This window comes from Lepidochelys olivacea, assembly GCF_965140295.1.
Source record: "Lepidochelys olivacea isolate rLepOli2 genome assembly, chromosome: 22".
NCBI lineage: Eukaryota > Metazoa > Chordata > Testudines > Cheloniidae > Lepidochelys > Lepidochelys olivacea.
This window is the reverse complement of record NC_140432.1, coordinates 16,774,980-16,795,427: the sequence shown is the minus strand read 5'-3', so window position 1 is coordinate 16,795,427 and position 20,448 is coordinate 16,774,980. Positions and strand designations below refer to the sequence as shown.

At 46.1% G+C, this 20,448-nt stretch overlaps 1 protein-coding gene across 2 annotated transcripts in view; it reads right to left on the bottom strand.

The window, feature by feature from the left end:
* Positions 1-3,646: 3,646 nt before the first annotated feature.
* Positions 3,647-20,448, bottom strand: part of BCO2 (beta-carotene oxygenase 2) — a 79,484-nt gene continuing 62,682 nt past the window's right edge. For both annotated transcript variants that reach the window (XM_084611991.1, XM_084611992.1), the window contains 9 exons: positions 20,164-20,279; positions 16,862-16,964; positions 11,805-11,933; positions 11,453-11,613; positions 10,575-10,742; positions 9,795-9,932; positions 8,670-8,852; positions 5,444-5,554; positions 3,647-5,038 (listed from right to left, as the gene is read on the bottom strand). In XM_084611991.1, coding sequence (XP_084468117.1) covers positions 4,925-5,038; positions 5,444-5,554; positions 8,670-8,852; positions 9,795-9,932; positions 10,575-10,742; positions 11,453-11,613; positions 11,805-11,933; positions 16,862-16,964; positions 20,164-20,279 — 1,223 coding nt within the window. In that variant the 3' untranslated portion in view covers positions 3,647-4,924. The remainder of the gene's footprint in view (positions 5,039-5,443; positions 5,555-8,669; positions 8,853-9,794; positions 9,933-10,574; positions 10,743-11,452; positions 11,614-11,804; positions 11,934-16,861; positions 16,965-20,163; positions 20,280-20,448) is intronic.

Sequence of the window (20,448 nt, the reverse complement as noted above, 5' to 3'; positions counted from 1 at the left end):
TATTGTTTCTCTCCCTTGCAAGTGTAAACTACTCTTGCGAAAGCTGGCGTCACCCAGACAGACCAGCCTCAATTTGGCATAAGAAAGGAGAAAGAGAATAAAGGAGTACAGAGGTATAAGTAGGGGACCTACAGCACCATGATTTTTGAGTGCTTTTCACTATCTATCTGCTGGTCAGATAAGTGACAGCCTCCCAAGGCTTCTGCAGCTAAGAGGGTCCCTAAGCCTTGTCCCTTATTCGTCTTTCCGTGGAATTGAGTGACCGATCCTGGCTTGGCACCGCTGGAATTGAGAGACGCAAGGAGGGTAAGAAGCACCCACACCTGATCTCCTATCTTTAGTGTACACATATTTTGAAATAGAGCTCTATACTTTGTTTTCTTTCTTTGAGATTGTGGCTTCAGTTTTATAACTTGTTTGTGTGTGTAACATCTCTACATTTAAATACGTAGGCACTAGCAATTTTGTAACCACATGATTAGAATCTAGCTTAATAAATTTTGGTAACCATTTATGCATAAGCCTGACTTGTTTTCTCTGGTTTACTGTAAAGCAGCCAACACAATTAAAGAACCTCAGCCGTTTTGGCTCTAAAGCCTGGCCATTAGGTGAGAGTACTAAGAGCCTAGCGTTGAGTTGTGCCGCCTCCACGGGGCAAACTCTTGGGGCACCTGTCAGTCAATCCTGGCTGCCCGCTGCAAAGGAGCTCTGAGCTCTAGCAGTTAAAGTCACAGGTGTGGAGAGGCTCTTAGTGCTGCCATTGGGGCACCTGTCAGTCAGTATTGACTGCCCGCTGCGAAGGAGCTCTGAGCTCTAGCAGTTAAAGTCACGGGTGGTTAGGACCTTGGGGCATCCGTCAGCCTAGCCTGGGCTGCCCGCCACGAAGGGACAGTGCGTCCTAGCGGTTAAAGTCACGGATGGTATAAACGGGCATAGCTGGCACCTCACCAACCATCCTTGGCCGTCGGCTAACAGGTATTCGGCATGGGCAGCAGACAGTAGTATCTCTGTGGTTTCCCTGTACACAGCCAGGTGACGCTGCAGGTCAGTGGTAGCGTGAACTTGTGCTGCTGCTGGGGAGAGCAGGGCTCAGACACTGTTAGCTGGAGGCAATAGCTAACAGTTAGCAACAGTCAGGAAGCGGAGCCTGGCACAGTGTAGTGCACCACCTACTGTCCAACCATCTGTAGTGCCGGAGAACTAGCTGAGACATAATGTCTCCATGAAGGGAGCAGTCTAAGGATTTGCAGGAGCTAGTAAACAAGATTATGTAGGTTGATCTGGCCTGCAACCCAGGCAGCCAACAAGACTAGCTGCTCAAAAGGCAGAGAAATATGCCTCTCTGACCGAAACCTTGAGAGCTAAGGGCTACCAGGTTCAGACACACGCACTGATTGTCAGAGCCTTGGGCGCATGGGACCCCAGTAACAAGCGAGTGCTGAGAGGATGCAGAATTGGTCAATGCTACACTCAGCTGATGCGGCAACTCATGGTGTCGGATGCCATCAGGTGGTCGAGGGATATCTACATAGAACACATCACCGGACATTGGCAATACCAAGAGGGATGAGCTGGAGTGCCGATGAGAAGTGCAGTCAGGAAAGTGACTGAAATACTTTCCTCATGGATTGAATTTTCAAAATGGACAACCTACTTAATTCTCAATTACTGAGGGACAATCTCCATTCATTGTTATATTTTGCTTTCCACAACCCAACCTCTGTATAACTTTTTATGAGTGCTGTACCCGAGTATTCAGATTCTAACATCTAAACTGTATTGTTAAATCTATTCACCTAAATGTGGGTTAGTGCTGATTATGTACTCTATGTATCATATGACTTTAAAAACAAACTTTGTATTTGTGGATAATCTAAGCACTATACCCAGATGTACAGACACTCTTTTCTCAGCCTATGTATTATATACATTTCAATCACCTGCCTTCTGCTCTAGGGGATAGGTTTTATCCCTGTGAAAAGCTTGACTTTCACTGTATATTGAACCAAACTTTGTTACAACTATGGGTCTGGATCCAATTTCCTCTGTATGACCTACCAGCCGATGTGCCTGTAACGTGTGCACCTGATACTTGAACAGAGGAAGATGAGAGCTGGGAAAATTCCTAATATCTCATCCAGCTGTCCCACTAGCTGCCCTTTGCTAGTGTTTTATCCAGTCTCATTTCTCAGCCACTAGGGCTTTGCACCAGGAAAAGCTCCCAAGGAAAATAGTTACAGGACTCAGTTTTCCTTTGCTTTATTTCATCTATTGCTCCTACTTATCCCCCCATGTATCTCTGGTCTGATCTAATTCCTCACCCTCCCTCCCTTCTAGGAGCAGTAGAAGATTATGTCCCCCTGGAGTTAGTACTTAGCCCTCCTCTATTGATTGACCTCTTTCCTCATAGTCAATTTCTCTGGCCCCTCAACCATTTTCATTGCTGTTCCCTTAGCTCTCTCCCACTTTACGGCTACCTTTCTGGTAATGAGATGGCCTGAACTGAAAGAGATATATTTCAGGTGTGACGATAGCAGTGCCTTGTAAAGAGGGGCTCTTTCCTACCAAACCCTACTCAGAATCTTACTGCCAGGGGAGACATCTGCAAAAGAGACCAGACTCTTGTCTTTTGCTGCCTTCTTCCCATGCTGCAAGCATCTTTCCCTCACCCACATACAGACACATCTTGGACTGTTTCAGTATCCTTGCTCTCAGATTTCTCCCTCCCAATAAGCACCTGGGGGTTGGGTTACTTGTCCACACATATGTTAGCCTAAGTTGTATCTTATTTCATTTCCCGCCCCTAGAGCCTTTGGATTTCTCTGCCCTCCCTAGTGTCTGCGTCTCCTCACCATTTAGTGTTACCTGTTGGATTCATTGTTAGCCCTGGGCAAAGGGGCTGGATTGACATGGCCTGTCCCTGCTCTAAGGACCTCTGTCACAAGGACGTGGGCTATGTCAGCTTCCTCCAGTCACAGCTGCTTTCCCTTGTCCTGGAGGCCCCTACGCTTATTCCATCTGTGTGGCCCATTCATTTGTGGGTGCTATTTGCAGTAGTTGAGATGGCTCTGAGGGCCCAAGATAAGGCCTGGTTTAATTTGGAAAGGGCTGGATTAGAGTGCAGTGAGAGGGGGCCTTGCCTGTGGAATACTCTCCCCCTGCTTTGCCACAACCCTAGTTTAAAACTCATTTCTCTTCCTTGGCTTTCTCTGGGGCATGGGGGGAGATGAGTAGCAGGATCAGGCTCGGGATAGAGCTTGTTATTTTGGGAGAGTTGCATCTGAATTGCTGTGCTAATTTGGTAATCTGTTTCTTTATTTAGCCTACATGATGCTTTGGAGCTAGGTACAAAGCAGAGCAGGCTAGCTTGTGTGTAGTGAACACCAGCCGCCAAAGTCCTGGGGTGGAGGCTGTGCTCTTCACTCAGGAAAGGGGGGTAGTGTAGTATTTCTGAAACAATACATGCCCAGGGGACTGGCTTTCTGTCCCTCACACCTGCATCAGCATGAACAACTGCAGAAATGTCTGGGTGGGTTTCTCTATGTTATGGAGGAGCTCAGAAGAGATGATCATAATGGTCACTTCTGGCCTTTAAAATGTATGATTCGAGAAGTCCCTGAGCAAGAAATTGAGCCTATTCCCCATGTACCAATCACTGTGAGCAGTCTTTTATTAGTAGAGCCAGACAGATAAGTTGCTGTATGTGGCCTCCACAAACAAACAACTAACCTGTTCCCTCTTCACCCATCCCACCACAACTAAAGCATCTGAGCATAAGGGACTTGCCCATCTACCTGAAAGATGAATGAATGAGAGTTATATTCGACTGGAGGAAGGTTAATTAAGGCAATGCCCTCTAAGTGTGCCTAAACAGAAAAATAAAAATAGCTGTGTTTGACACCTGCTGGTTTCACTGTGGATTGTGGGGGGCATAATGGGGGCATGACAGATGTGTTGACCCGCGCTGATTTCACAACAGGATGTGGCGTGGGGGCATATTTGACTCATGTTGATTGCACTGGGGGATGTAGCAGGGATGTGTCAGGGGCATGTTTGATCCATGTTGGTCTCACTGGGAGACATGATGGGAAGGGGCATGTTTCACACACTAGTTTTGCTGTGGGCACATGTCAGGGATGTGTTTGCCCCACGCTGGTTTCACTAGGGGGCATGGCAGGGACACAGCAGAGGGGTGTTTGACCCACGCTGGTTTCACTCAGAGGCGTGGCAGGGGCATGGTTTGAGATATGGAGGGTTTCAATGGAAGCATGGGATGACACCGATCCTTTTTCTTTGAGTCGTGATGTTTGCACAGGCTGTTAGCGCACAGCGCATAGACAGACTAGAACGGATATTTTCCAGCTGCCAAGTAGGGCAGCTCCCTCTCTGCTCTTCCTGGCTGAGTTGAGACAGTTTCCTGAAGAAGCAGTGGCATGCTTGGGACTCAGAGGAGGCAATTTCCCCTCCTTCCCTTGATCCCTTCTCGCCTTTAGCTTTGTGCACTAAAGCCAAAGCCACCCCTCCGAGCAGAGCTGCTGACTAGCCTCTCCAACTCAGAGCGCATTGCTGCTGGGAAGAAGCGTGCTCTCTTGGCACCTGCTGCCTCCCTGGCCTGCCCAGCTCTTGGCAGCATGGGGGTTACAGCAGACCGGCAGAGCAGGACAGTGGAAGGAGCCAAGGCACTGGGCTCTTCTAGAGAAGGGGCTATCACCTTGCGCAGTATTAGCTTCAGACCCATTCACTATGCATTAATAATACTGCAGCAGCACACAAAACAGGTTTGGGGGCAACAGAGGCAGCTCCTTCAGCAAAGGCACAATGCAAAAGCGAAAGGAAAGGAAAAGCAGAGATTCACACTGGGCTTCACCTAGCCCTGAGCTCCAAGAGGCCAGGAGCTTCTAATATGAGGTAGCAGGCTTCTACATTAACGTGGGACAAAGGTACCATGGAATCCATAAGGCATTTGCACTGGGACTTCTGCGCGGCCCAGTTCTCTGAAGGTCTCTGCATCCAGGACCAGCAGGAAAGTGTTTTGGTTCTACAGAATGAAAGACAGCAAGAGAAATGGCAGTGCTGGGTTCCACTCTGCCTTCCCATCCCCAACGCATCTCCTACTCCACAAGGAAGAGTCTGTCTGCACAGCAAGACTGCTCAAACCAGTACCCAAGACGGTGAGCCAGACCCAGTGCTACTCAGACATATCCTTAAAGCAGCTTTGACTCTGGAAACTAGGCTGCTATTTGGAATCTGATGCTCTGCTGAGATTGACAATTGCAGAGGATGTAGTGACTGCAAATAAACTCAGCAGTACAGGGACTGGAAAACAGATGAGCATGGGGAATAAAGTGTTGGGATTGCCCTCTCGAGGGCACCAAATCCAATTCTATGATTTAAAAACCATACAACAATTTCTTGCTACTTGTGAGACGTGAGAATGAGTTACCTGCAAGGGTGTGACCACTACAGACAGAATGACCCCACTGTCTTCTGCAGTGGCTTTAGGAACTGGCACAAACACGGGCTCCGAAGGGTAGAATCCATCCTCTTGCCAAATCTATCAGGCCAAGAAAAAAAAAAAAGAGAGACAGAAGAGATGCACTTTATTATGATTTAGATACTGCTGATATCCAGAGACCTGAGTCAGGATCAAGGCCCATTTGTATTGTCCAGAAAGGCAGAGACACCTTGTGCCCTGAAGAATTTACAATCTAAGGCCCTGATCCTGCAACTAGCTCCACACAGCTGGACCTACTGAAGTCAGTAGAGCTCCACTCAGGCAGATCTCTGTGTCTAAGATGAACCCATTTATTTCCAGCCCATGACTAGCTGATCATCAAGGTTTAGAAAATCCCTTCAATGCTGAAGAGTCTAAAAGTCATCTGTAAATCTAGTAACACATGCTGTTGCTATATTCAAGTGTTTGTTTTGTGGCAGTCATTCATTTTAAAGGTCACATGCTTATTGGTACACTTGTGCCTATTATCAAGAGTTCTTGGCAACTAAACATACAAGCGATTAAAAAAAAAATAATAATAATGAACCCCACTGACTTACTGGAGCTGCCTACACATTGCTCCCTGCAGGATTGGTCTAAATTAAGACAAGATGCAACAAGTGGGGACAGCAAACTAGTGGAGGGAATGCAGAAGGGAACAAAGGGGGCATAGACCAGCTCTGGGCATAGTGAGATACTTCATTCACAGATGGATTTCGCTCTGTTTTTCAGTGACAGCACATCAATAAAGCAGCCCTGAGTGTCCCCATCTGGCCATCATCCAAGGTGAACAAGAAGTCAAGTATTTCCCATTCTCACCACACCTACTGGAGCTAGATAAATCAAGAGCAGGACTGAGACAGACATTTTCCCACTGGTAGATAAAGAGAAGAGTAGCATTAAAGAGAGGACCACAACTGAGACATCCCCTCCAATCTTTCATATGCACAGTGTCACTACTTATCCTAAATAGGAAAGGGTCATTTACTGAACACTAAAGAGAGAGTTTTCAAAAGCATGATCAACATTATTATTCATTATTTCTGTTCCAGCAGCATCTCAAGTTCCCAGCTGAGATTGATGCCCTATTATATGAGGCATTGTACAAACACAGTGAGAAACAGGCCCTGCATCAAAGACAGGCTAAATAGACAAGCAAGGCACAGGGTGGATATTGAGTCATGAACTGACTTGCCCAAGGTCACACACCAGGTCAATGGTAAAGCCAGCAACAGAACACAGGTCTCCTCTATCCCAGTCCAATGGACCACCCGGCTGCTTCTAACATAGACCACCTGGCCATTCCTAACACAGAAACTGTTATGATCTGCAGGAGGATCTTCTGGATTCTAGTTTCTAATCTGATGTTTGCTTTTAAAATAGGAATTCTTTATAAATGCAGCAGCTAGCCCAAGCCTGCACCAGGTTTTTCTAGGTCCTGTAAAATTTGCTACAACCATTAAGACATTGCCAATCCCTGTAGTACAGGGAGGGTAACTGAAACTAACTCGTCTGTTTTGATTTCAGCAATAACATAAAGGGGAGAAAATGTTTGCTAAATAAAAAAGCACCAATTAGTAGGAGAGATCACCTTTCCTTTTCTGAAAGCTGTTAAAAACAGTAAAGAAAGTAAGAGATGTACTTGAGTGTACTAAAAATCATGAAGTCATTACAGCTTAAATATTATTTGTTAGTGCTCTGGTGGGTAGGGCACTGATCTCTTGCCAGCTCTGCCACAGATTTGCTCTATGACCTTGAACAAGTTTCTTCACTTCTTGTTCATCCCCCTCCCTTCTTCGGTCTTGTCTATTCATCAGGGCTGGGACTCTCTCTCAGAGAGAGAGAGAGAGAGAGAGAATGCGCATGTGTGTACAGTGCCTAGCACAACGGGATCCCGGTCTCAGTGGGGCCTCTGGACACTACAGTAATACAAATAATCAGTTAATGAACCATTGTTGCAAAGCCAGGATGGACTGAGCCCAACAAGGGTTTCTTCCTGCACAAAGAGAGCCTTTTCAAAAACCTGTGATATTTAGAGTTTCCAGAGGCTTTTCCCAGCCAGATTATGACAATCTAGAAAGAGAGCAAATTTTCAGGGAGAAGTCTTGACCATTCCTGTAGTGTTCAATAAAGAACTTGCTCGTGTTTTTAAAGCTTGGGGAAATCTTACATAAAAAGGGAGACACCAGAATAACTACTTTGCGTTTAATTCATATCTTTCATCATTTCGATGCCTCTGTGGGAGGACATTCTTATTTCACCATAAACATGCCCCTGTTGTGATTTTGCCTAAGGTAATTCATTCCAATTAAAGCTAAATCAAAACAGGATGACTTTCTTCTAAAATAAGAATCCACACACAAACTTGCATTGAATTAAACCCAACTGAGGACTTATTTCAGACAAACCCCACCTCCCTTTGGCCCCTCAGCCTATTAGTGTTGACAAGGAAATACTGGTCTGGGGTTTAAACCCACCAAAGCAGGAAAACACTTGTGGCTGCCACAGACCCATTATGCCACTCAAGGTCCCACATCACAGGCCTAGAGATTAAGATCTGTCCCAGTGAGGTATAGTATAAACTCTGCCTAGTCACATACTGCACACTGGTAGGGCAGAACACCCTAGCTTTATGTTCATTGCCCCAGATCCCAAAAGCCTGAATTCCAAGTGCCCTGGAAGCATCACCTCCACATTGTGAATTTCACTGTATTTTTAGAGTCATAGAGCTTAAGACCAGACAGGCCCACCAGATCAGCTAGTCTGACCTCCTGTATTTCACAGGCCACCAGCACCACTCAGCGTCTGCACACTGAACCCAACAATAATCTTTTGGTACACACATTTCTGGTGCTGTGTTCATTGTGATAATGTGGCGGCACACCCTTTAAGATCTTCTTGATCCTGTCTCCATACCCAATCCCCCTTTCCCCTGCCCTGGTCTGTCCAGAGACCCAGAGATGTCTGCTTCTTGTGTTAGAGTGTCACATTCATGCAGTGCAGGGCAGAGAATGGAAGTGCGGGCCCAACCCCAGCCCCTCTGTTAAATAGATCCCAGTGCTGATGAGTGACAGTGCTGCCTGGGCTGCAGGAGGTCAGAAAACTCACAACAGCCAGTTCACAGGCCGAGTCATTGAATGGGGACAACTCCAGGGTCTTAAAGACTGTGTCTCACCTTCATTTTCTTGGTTTCTGTATCCATCTTGATCAGCGAATCCCCCACCAGGTGCCGAAAGCCGCAGCCATAGAAGAAGCGGTACTTCCTGCCGTTGCACCGTGAGTAGTTAATCTGGGGGAACTCCAGGCCCCCTACCTCCTCCAGGTCCTCGGAGTGGAGATTTTCATGCATGCACCAGACCTAGGGCAAGCAACAGAGCACAGGAGTGTTACTGAGCCCTGACCTGGGACAAGTGCTTCAATGCTGAACTGGTCTCATACACATGCTACACAGCTATTACAGGGAAGATGAAATGTTTGGCTTTGTTCCCTGGACACCTCTAGCCAGCCCATCTCAGAACCATGCTGGCTCCCTTATCCACTCCACCCAAGGAAAAGACTTACAGCATTCTGGCATTTCAAAAGGGTCCATAAGGCTGAGCTATGGGGGAAAGCCTCCATACCAGCATCAGCACTCCAATGTATTGTACAGCACCTTTCAGCTTGCAGGATCCTAAAGCACTTGACAAGCTGATCCAGGGATTACTCCTCCACCACTGAGATGACTCCACCTCTGGGGCTATGTCTACACTGCATAGTAAGCCCAGGTCTGTGGGACCTGGGCTTGCAGACTTGGTGTGTCTGAGTCTGTGCTTGAGCATCCACATTGCACTGCAAACCCGGGCCTCCCAACAGTGTTAACGTGTCCATACAGCTCTACACAGACCTGAGTCAGCCCTTCTGCTTCTGGGTGGAACACGGGAACTGATTAACCACCCACTGCAGCACTACACAACAGTTTAGAGAAGGAGGCTAAGAGCAATCTTGTATCCAACTGAAAATGCAGGGTGAATTTTGGGATCAAAAGACAGAATTTGGTCAAGTTACACCAGGGCTAACACCCCAACTCATTCCAAAAGTGCCACAGGGGCTTTAGTGACCATGTGTGGTCAGGATCTTGGTTCTACATCTCATCTAAAAGATAGCATCTCCAGCAACACAGTGCCAGGGCTTTGTACTGACTTCCATCCAAACACAGACAAGCCTGATTCTGCTTAGGTGGCAAGATCTAAAAAGATCACAGGACAATACAATACGGGTGCACACAACCTTCAATGTAGTTATTTATGCCTGTAAGACGTACCGTCCCATCCGCTTCTTTCACAGCACTCGCTGATGTGTAGGGCAAAGGGCTGAGGTTCTGCCCCGTGGGCATGCTTGAATCCACATTCAGGGGTAGAACAAAGCGGCGGGGGAAAGCTCTGGCTGACGAGTTATAGATCTGTTAGAAAGAGAGGAAGTTACAGGGAGAGAGAGAGAGCTGAACAGGCTGGTGAGCTCAGTCCCCGGGGTGGGACATCTCGACTTTCCCCCCAATTCCAAGGCTTCCTGCTCTCTGATTATTTGTATTAGCATAGCACCTAGAGGCCCCACACTGAGGTTGGGGCCCCATTGTACCAGGCACCATACAGACATAGTGAGAAATAGTCCTGCCCGGGAGAGCTCACAGTCTAAATAGATAAGACACACAAAGAATGGGTGGGGAAACCGGCACAGAGAGGGGTAGTGCCAAGTTCACTCAGCAGGTCAGTGGCAGAGCCAGGAATAGAAGCTTGATCTCCTGACTCCCAGTCGACTGTCCCATCCACTCTGCCTCTCCCTCCTACCCAGCACTTTTTATTCCTTCCTCCTGGCCATTCCCCTGGCCCTTCCTTGGCTTAATGTCATTGTTACTTAGATACAAGTTTACAGCTTCTAAAACAATGAAACATTCTCATTTTGCCCACGATAAGAATTACCCACAAATCAATGAGACCAACTAACTCCAGGGACCGTAAAGCTCCCTCTGCATTTCCCAGCCTTCAGCTCAGCCAGCCTGGGATCAGCAGGTCCCATACAACAGACACAGAGACAGGGGCTTTACCTGATCCAGACCCTCCCCAGCTTTGCGCAGGTTTTGAAGCTGGTAAATATGCAGGTTCCCTTCACCATCCTGGCAGCAGAGGTCAAGGACCACACAGCCCTGATCTTCAAAGGCATTGATTTGATGGAAAGTAGCAAATGGCTTGCTGTAAAACTGCCCTGGAAGCAGCTGCAGTGAGACAAAAAACAGCTTTGTTTCCTGCCTCCAGCAATCTCTTTGGCTAGATTCATCCAGTACTACAAATTCATCCAGTACTACAGAGTCCCATTTTCCCTTTCCATTTCTCCAGTCACACTTTTCGCACCAGTTTTTCTTAGACCCCAGCAGAATAACAGCTTCACAGCCAGTTATGGGCAGAACCAGATTCAGGAAATCTGGAGCCCAAAGCACACCATGACAAGGGCCCCTCCCACCATTCACCACCCCCCACCTGGAGTGGCAGTGGAAGGGATCCCTTCTCACGCCCCAGAGAAGTAGGGACAGTGGCCGCAACACCCACATGGCACCTCCTGGGGAACTGTCACACTCCTCACCCTACACCTGGATCCCCACGTGACTTGGCAGGTACATCTCAGCCCTTGTACCTGCAACTCCAGGACTGCTTCCCAGGAGCCCCTAACTGCCTGTTGATCTACATTCTTTTAAGGGGCAGCACAGGGATTTCTTGCATTTACCTCTGCTCCAGCACCGAATAACTCCTCATCCAGGAGGCCTAACCATTCCCTGGTTTTCAAGCCAATACTGCGGTAGTTCCTGGACTGACCAATACAGCCCAGGTTGCTGCTGCCAAAAGCCAGGGGCATTTCCTGTGGGCTCTAAGATTGACTGATCAGGAGAAATCTAGGCCTGCGTACCAGCTTGAATGGCAGAAGATTTACCTCTCCCGTGTGCTTATTCACCACGTGGAAGCGGGTTTTGTACTGCGGCTCCCAGTTTATCCCATCAGCAATGGGCTTCCCCAGGAGCTTGGATGTGATGACCTGAAACAGATTAATCTTGATGGGCTGCTCAATGAAGATCACGTAGTTCTCACTCATTCCTGAATGGACAGAAGCAGAAAATCAAAACATTTTACTCCAAAAGGCAAATGAGGTCACGAGAACTGCTGGGAGCATGGGTGAGTGAACAACCTGCCTCTGCTACTAGAAGCCAGTATGGCAAGTTGTAGCTTGTAGACTGTGTGCTGGATCTGCATGCAGAGGGCCTATTAGAGGATGGGAGGCACCTCACCAAAGCTGTGATAGTAGGAGGGTTTCATCTTCTCCGCTGGAGCGATGGAGCACAGAACTTTTGCTCCCTGTAACGTGTCATTGTGGTTTGACTTCTGCGGAGGAATCCGAATAATGTTATAGCTGGAACCTGGAAAGGAGAAACAGTGTCCATCAGCCCAGAGACCCAGGATTGACCCAGTCAGCACTTCAGGGCAGGCACCAAACAGGTCTGTGCATTAGCCCTCTCCGTGTTCAGAGTCCCAATGGGTCAGTCTTCAGATACAAGACATGCCAGATGAGATTTTCAAAGCAAACTGGGGGATTTAACCACACAATTCCCACTGGAATAAATCCCCCAGCCAGCTTTAAATATTTCAATCACCCACCCCTGAATCCCATCAGGTGCTGACAATAAATCCCAGCTAATGAGCTCTTAAAGCTTTGGCTAGATTCATCCAGTACTACAAATCCCCACTTCCTGTGGAGCACACACTCATGCCTTCTCCTTTCAAACAGTCTTCCTATTTCTTTTATTTATTGGGCACAAGGCAATGAAAGCTCCTCTCTAGCCATGTGTTCAAGTTCTCCCAAACCCATTCCTTCTGTCACAGTATACAGGCTGGCCAGAGCACTCCAGTTTGAGATCAACACAGAATGGCAATTCTTTGATTGTCCCAGGAGAATACCATGTTGACAAATACATTTTATGAACAGGAGCTGCAGTGTTAATGCCTGACCATACCCTGACACATGCTGAAATTCAGATTCAGTTCACAGCAGAACCCAAACCCACCCCCACTTCTCTATCCACCTGCCAGGGGCGCCATTTCAGATTTGGGTAGGGGGAGGCAACTTTAACTGGGATTCCAGGGGCTACTTAGGCACCTGAAAATTCTAGGGTTTTGTTGCCGATAATAATTTAGAAATTAGCTAATAGGAGCACTGTATCTAATTCCTATATAAAAAAGAGGATTAAATAAATTAGACCCACTCGCCTCTAATACTAACATGTTCTCACATCTTGTGTCAAATCACTTAAGGGACACCCAGGGTAGGTTTAAAATTGTAATGTATATTCTTTGTTACTAACTCTTAAATACAACAATTGTAGAAAAATCTAGATGACTTTCTACCACTTTTTTGCAGTTCATCAAGCTTGGAATAGATCATTTAACTTTGGAAACATCCTGCTAGGGCAAGGCCCCATGAGTTTATACTGCACCTGCCTCACTACAAATAATGGACTAGAAACTAACCTTAAACAGGAGTGAAACTGACATTTTCCAGTTACTTTCACAGTACTGCCAATCCCAAATGTTCAAAATCATGAATCAGGCTCACCAGAAATAAGATTGGCTTTACAATCATGAGATTATGTAAAAATAATAGTGTTTTTATAAATTTGGTGTTAAAATGGTGTTTTTTTTTTATTTGCCTTCTGCTTTTTGAGCCTTTAGGGTGCACTGGGTCACATTCTGAATCCTTCCACAGCCATGAGGGCTAGAAACTTCATTTTTCTTTAAGAATAAAGGCTGAAACCATCACATATCCACTTGACTCCAGGAGCTGAGGCTTTAAGGAAAACAATTAGCATGAGATTCTTGACAAAATCATTAGAGTTGGCAACACTGCTTTTACTTCTGTTTAAAGGCTAGTTACTTTCCAGAAGGCTCTTAAGCACAGCACTACAGTGACTGAGTTGCAGTTCTCACAGGAGAATATTTAAAACCAAACACCAAGAAAATTTTGTATTTTAAAGTTGAGAAAAAACCTAACGCTTCTGAGGTATCTCAGGGCCACTACAGGCAGGAATGGAAAATAATCAGGCACAGGAGCTCTGGGCAGCTCTTCCTCTAGAAAGAAAGTTGGAGAGTCAAATCTTCTAGTCCTTAATCCAGTAAAACTTCTACTCCCCCCATGGACTTTCTGTATGACCTCAGGCCAGTGCCTTAGGGACAGAATTTCAAAGGTTTTTAGGCACCCAAAGATGCAGCTAGGTTTACAAAGGACCTAACCTTCTAGGCGCTTATGAAAATCCCACTAGGTGCCTTAATGCCTTTGAAAATCTGGCCTTTAGTTTCTCTGTACCTCAGTCCCTGATCTGTACAATGGGGATAATAGCCCTGCTCTACCTCACCGAGGGGCTGTGAGGATAAATAGGTTAGACCTTGTGAGGCACTCAGATACTGTGGGCCACAGGGTAAAGTAGGAAGTTCTCTATAAAGTGAGCTATAGCTCACGAAAGCTTATGCTCAAATAAATTGGTTAGTCTCTAAGGTGCCACAAGTCCTCCTGTTCTTTTTGCTCTATACTACTGCTATCCCTTCCCCTGATTTTGATCCCTTTTCACTTATGCCCCCAAATCTCACCCTTTTCTTAACGTAACCTTGGCTCAGAGGACTTGGCTGTATTTTTTCTGAGTCCCCTGCGTTCCCTCTAAAACAGCTTCGCCCACGCCCAGGGATTCCTGTTTTACAGGTTTCAGAGTAGCAGCCGTGTTAGTCTGTATTCGCAAAAAGAAAAGGAGGACTTGTGGCACCTTAGAGACTAACCAATTTATTTGAGCATAAGCTTTCGTGAGCTACAGCTCACTTCATCGGATGCATTCATCTGTTTTACAGGCTAGACTTCCAGATCCTTAATTTAATCACCAGCCCTTTCTTATCTCTTATCTTAGTCACCCTGCTTCTGTTTGTAAACAAAATACTGACTCCCTGCCCCAGGGGCACATCTCCTCTGCAGAACTTACATTTCACACTAATTCTGTGCTGTAGTTAAGAACTCCACCTGAGAGCTTGCACACCTCCTATACGAAACTCTCACGTCCCCTCCCCACTAATGGGCGCCCCTTGCACCTGCCCCCATGCTGAAATCTAGGCACAGCTTCCAGCCCCAGAACAGGGGGTCCCATTGGATTCCTTCATCCATTACAGCAGCAATTTCTTCTGATTTGTTCCAAGTCTCACTAGTGGCCATTTCCACATAGCTATTGTCAGGCTCTGCTGTTTTCTCTGCCTCATTAAGAGAGTTGGAGCCACAGCACCAGCTAAGCTGAGCAGATAACAAAAAGCCAGTTTCCTACAACAGGGCCTCAGTCAGAGGAACTGGAATCAAACCTAAGCATTTGTACTAAGCTCATTATCACAACATCTGAGCACCCACAACAATGGAATGAGGACTCAAACCAACCTCACAGCTCCTGGGTCAAAGGGAGAAACTAGAATTCTGAGTCCAGGTGAAATTTAATGATGTTTGTCTACGGAATCTGATCCCCGCCCAAGTGGGATTGATGGCTTGGTAACTCAGCCATCGCGAGGCATGTGCTGTGCATGATCCTGTGGGGGAATACGAAGCTACATGCTGCTGAAGCACAAAGGAATTAGCACAGCAAGAATGAAAGAACAGCAAAGCCAGGGAATTGTTCGGTGAATTGGTGCAAGCCAACAGTGTCAGATATAACAACACGGGGTATTAGCTGCTTTCTCTGGGCTGAGGCATACTGGGGAGGAATGTCTTTATGCAAAAAGAAATTAAAGTTGGTTTTGAAGAGCCACTCGAATAGGGTCATGGTTTTGCACAATATCTTCCTAGTATTGGAAAATCTGCTACAGAAACTGATCCCACCCTAACCCCTGGCTGCAGAGGACAAAGGATGGGGATCAATCCTGGCACCTCAAGTGCAAGGGAATATGGACTAATAGGTTTTCTACCACCACACTCCCCCATCTGTAGGAATTGACAAATTGGATCTCACAAGTGGTCTGTCTAGTCCACTATTCCAGTGGCCAGTACTGGCTGCTTCAAAGGAAGATTCAAGAAGCCCTGCAGTTTTGGGACAAATTGCCACCAGGGAGGTTTCTTCCTGTCCCCCAGTAATCAGAGGTTGGCTCATGCCCCGAAATATTGGGGTTTATCTCTCATCCAGAGCTCTTGGTTATTTTAATCCTTGCTATTCTAAATCTTCTTGTTATCCATAGAAATGTCCTGTTCTGAAGCCTGCTAAGCTTTTGGCCTCATAGACATCTTCTGGCAATGAGTACTACAGGCTAAATGGACATGACTGTATTTAAAAAAAAATTAATCCAACTGTGCCAGTGTTTAGTCCTTTCAATAAACACCTTTATTCAGGTTTGTTTCTGACAGCTGTCCTACATCAGTTTCACACTGTTTCATAACTGGGAACTGCAGAGAGAGTAGCTACTGCGCTGCAGATTTGGGGGTGATGCTTGAATGTGCATAATTTGGCACAACTGAGAATAACTAGCAAGGAGTGGAGTACTTTTGGCACCTTAGAGACTAACCAATTTATTTGAGCATAAGCTTTCGTGAGCTACAGCTCACTTCATCGGATGAATGCATCCGATGAAGTGAGCTGTAGCTCACAAAAGCTTATTCTCAAATAAATTGGTTAGTCTCTAAGGTGCCACAAGTACTCCTTTTCTTTTTGCGGATACAGACTAACATGGCTGCTACTCTGAAACCTAGCAAGGAGTGGGGATTTCACTATAGTGTCCAGGAAGGGTCAATGCACTCACTCTACTGCAGGCTACTGCCCTCATAATAATTTTTCTCTTCCCATAAGGAATGCTTGAAGGCCCCAACCCAAAGCCCATTTAAGTCAATGGAAAAACTCTCACTGATTTCAAAAGGCCTTAGATTCAGCCCTGACACTTTATGTAACTTCCTTAAAAAGCATCCTCTCTCTACCAAACTGATCCACATGTGTGCATGACACATCTCATCCCTACCCAGGGCAGTGCCCTGAGCGTCTTCCTCACCGCTCACAGAAAGGTCTGTGCTCACTGGGATGAGGCAGTCACCCAAATCACATTACCTGAAGAGGCCAAACATTAAGAGAACAAATGTCATGGTGAGATTGACGGCAGCCACAATTTAAGACTGATTCTGCTTTGCTGTCATTGTGTCCCACAGAGAAATGGGAGCTTCCTCACTTTGTTAGACTCCACCAAAAACCCCTCCTTACAGAAGCAGCATGTAGTCTGCCTAGCCACCCGCAGGACTGGCCCTACCTCACCCCACCCTGCTTCCCAGAGCAGTTACCCTGCCTAGCCTCACCATGTTTCCCATAAGAGTTGCCCATGTTGTATGCTGTCCCATCAGGCTCATAATGTGGATGGGCTGTTGCTCCATTCACCACAATGAATTTGCTCCAATCCACCTGCAAATTCAAAGATTTTCAGAGTCAGAGCAGGAATCACTTCCGAGCAGCAGCCATAAGCCAAGAAGCAGAAAGTCACATCCTTACATTCCTTCTAAATTATATCAAAACAATATAATATCAGGCAGTTAAGAAGGTGCCCCTCCTAATAGTACCCACCATCACCAGATAAGCAAGGAATCTCTTTAAGATGTTTTAAGAAAACTTTGCTTGATAGCAGTCTCTCTGGCAAGGAATCACTTATCAACAGTTGTGATTGTGAAATTAATACTTCTATTGTATTGTCTTTATGTATTGTCCCTACTTCTCTATTGTTTATCTGTATGGTCTCTGTCTCGTTCTTTGATTGTTTCTGTTTGATTGTTGCATAACTAATTTTGTAAGATTTAAGTCAACTAAGGTGGTGGAGTATGATTGGTTAAAGAATTATTTCGCAATATGTTAGGATTGATCAAAGAATTATTTTGTAATACTTCAGTAAAAATGACTGGTGAAGGTACAGCTAAGCAGGACTCAAGTTTCACTATATAAACTGGGATCCAAAAGAAAGTTCTTTGGAACGAACTCCAGGACACAGCCCCAAGATCAGAGCTGCAAGACCTCAATACCCTGCCAATCACACCATGCAGAAGCTGGAGTCCTCAGATGACCTGATCCTGACTGGCCAGCAGGAACAGTTCACCTGCCTTGTTGGGAGTGGTGAGCATTGTATGCTTAGTGTGTGCATTCTGTTTTGGTGACTGTTAATAAATAGAGGTTAAGGATTACTATGTAAGGCTCTTTCAGTGGTAAAAGACCCCATAAACCCACAAAAGATTACGCCCTGAGCAAGTGTAGGTGCCTTTCCGCTGAAGCCCTAGCAACAGGGAAAGGGTCGGGGTACCTAAATTAACCGAGTTATGCCTTGAGCCCTAGGAACTGGGTAAAGTTGGGTGCCCTAGTATGCAGGTAACACTATAATTTATAAAGCAATAGTATCTGGGCACTACTCAAGGCCCAGGGCATGTGAAGGAGGGTTGTCCAGTGGTCAGGACACTAATTGAGGACTTGGAAAACATGGATTCAAGTTCCTGCTCTTCCAGAGACGTCTTGTGTGACCTTAGCCTCTCGGTGCCTCAGTTCCCATCTGTAAATCGAAGATAAAAGCACTCACAGGGATGATGTTTGGATTAAAGCTTAAAGAATGTGGGGTGTGTCGAAACCCCAGTAATGGAGCCATATAAGTACCTAAGATAAAGATGGCCCCATTGTGCTAGGTGTGTCCAGGCATGCAATTAAAAGACAGTCTCTGTCCCAAAACTATCAGTTCTATTGCAAGCAGACAGAGACATTTGGTAACTGGTGTGTTTTCTTCAAACACCAATATAGGCTATGCAAAGATGCAACAGAGTTTAATATTATCTACAACTAAAGATTTTCTGGATAGCAAATGTTGTAGCAAAGGTCCCATGCACAACTTAATTCTAATTCTATCTTCATGTGCTCATAAGTGTTCAGAATTCTCCTTTGTGGCTGCAACTTTCTATGCTTAGACTTAGTCAAAAGGTGAGTCTCATAGGGAGAAAGTCTGATGGAAATGCACTGAAATGTCCAAGTGTGAAAAATACACTTCTCAGCCAAGATTTTCAAAAGTGACTAGTGATTTTTGGCTTCCCAACTTGAGACACCTGAAAGGGCCCAGATTTTCAGAAAGTGCTGAGTGTTCACCCTCTGAAAATCAGGCTCTTTAAGGTGTCTTGAGTTAGGCACCCAAAAATTCAGGGCCCCAATTTATTAGCCACTTTTGAAAATATTAGTCCACCTCTTTAAAAATGGCTGATGAGAATTTGTATGTCCGGGTGTCTCCACTTGGCTGAACTTTACCACTGAAACCACCCCCATGGCATCACTTCACTGGGTAATAGTCCCTGGCAAGGGTTGAAATAGGTATTATGCAACCACCAAAATCAACTTAGTTGGATACATGCAGCACGAAATGGCTGCTAAGCTTAGAATTTCCATATGGCTTGCAACTATGGCACACAGTGAATACACGAGAGCTCTAACAGAGTGTTGGGTAGGTGTGGCTTTGTGCTGCTGTTCCGCCACAAAGGAGAGTTTGCCTAGCTCCCAGCTCCGTGCAGCTGTAAACCGTCCCAGTAAAAGCAGCCGCAGTTTTTAATCGGTTTCTCCTGTTCTCTCCTTCCTTGTGTTTTTCCCCCTCTTTTCTATTTTCTCAAAAAGCCTATGAAATTAACATGCCAACTAAATCTTATAGGAATGGAGCATTAAGGTTAGAAATGTAGGCCATGATTCTGCAAGCTGTTCCAGGTGGGCAGATCCCTGCATTCTTGCAGAATCCCCTGGAGTTAATGCAGCTGTACACAGAGCAATTTGCAAGATCAGGGCTTTAATCTGATGTAAACACCACAAAATGGCAGAAGACAGCAGACAGCTTAATCTGAAATGCAACAGCACATTCGGTGATACGCAGGTGAACAGCATGTAGGCTAGTGCACAGGATGAACACAATGGGGAGGTGGGGTTAGCCAAGAATTCAAGGAGCATGCCGGGGTAGGGCTGGCTTGGAGTTGGGACAGGTTGAAGGAGATGAGGGGAGCAGATTGGGTGGGACCATGGGGTAGGGCAGAGCATAGGCAGGAGTGGAATTCTGTAAGAGTATTAACATCTATAACCTTGATGTTACATGGGTATATATTTTTGCATTTCCGTACACTGGAATCGCCAGACAAGACCAGATCCTGCACTTCATGGACAGTGACCAAGTTGCGAGGGACCCTGCTCTACCCTTGGTTGAAAACATAACTGACGTGAGGAGTCCTCCAGTCTAACCCTGCCTGCTGCCAATGGCTGTGACTGGACCTCAAGCATGGCAGCTGCTTTACTATTCACCTCGATCCTGCAATGCCCTCCAGCACATGCACCACAGAGGGATTTTTAAGACCATGGGGTGACTGGCAGTGACTGTAGATTTCCTGGCAATTCCAGTATCTGCCACAGAGAAGTCATTTTTGCCAGGAGAGAGAGGTACAGAGGATCTCAACAACAGCCATGGATTCTTACCATGTTGGACATGCAGGTTGGACACAAAGACCAAGAGGGTCTTTGGGAATTGTCCCCACTAGCTGCCATCCTGGGAACAGTGTGACATGATTCCCCCACGCCAGGTGCTAAACCCGTCATCCCACCCACTCTTTACCTTCTCCTTGGTTTCCAGGGTTTCTGGATCCACTTTCTGCATGAAGTTGGTCTCGGTGCTGACATAATAGTCTCCCTTGTACACCACGTAGTTCACATTGGAGTTATCCGTTGGCCCTGAAACAAAATCCGAGAGTAATGCAGATGCATTAAGCTCACATCTCACTACAGCAAGTTAGGCATATTTAAACAAATAAACCAGTTTTCCTAATGACACAAATCCCTTTCAGGACAGACAGGACAGATTAAAACCATCTGGCCAGCAGGACCTGGTTACTTGACAGCC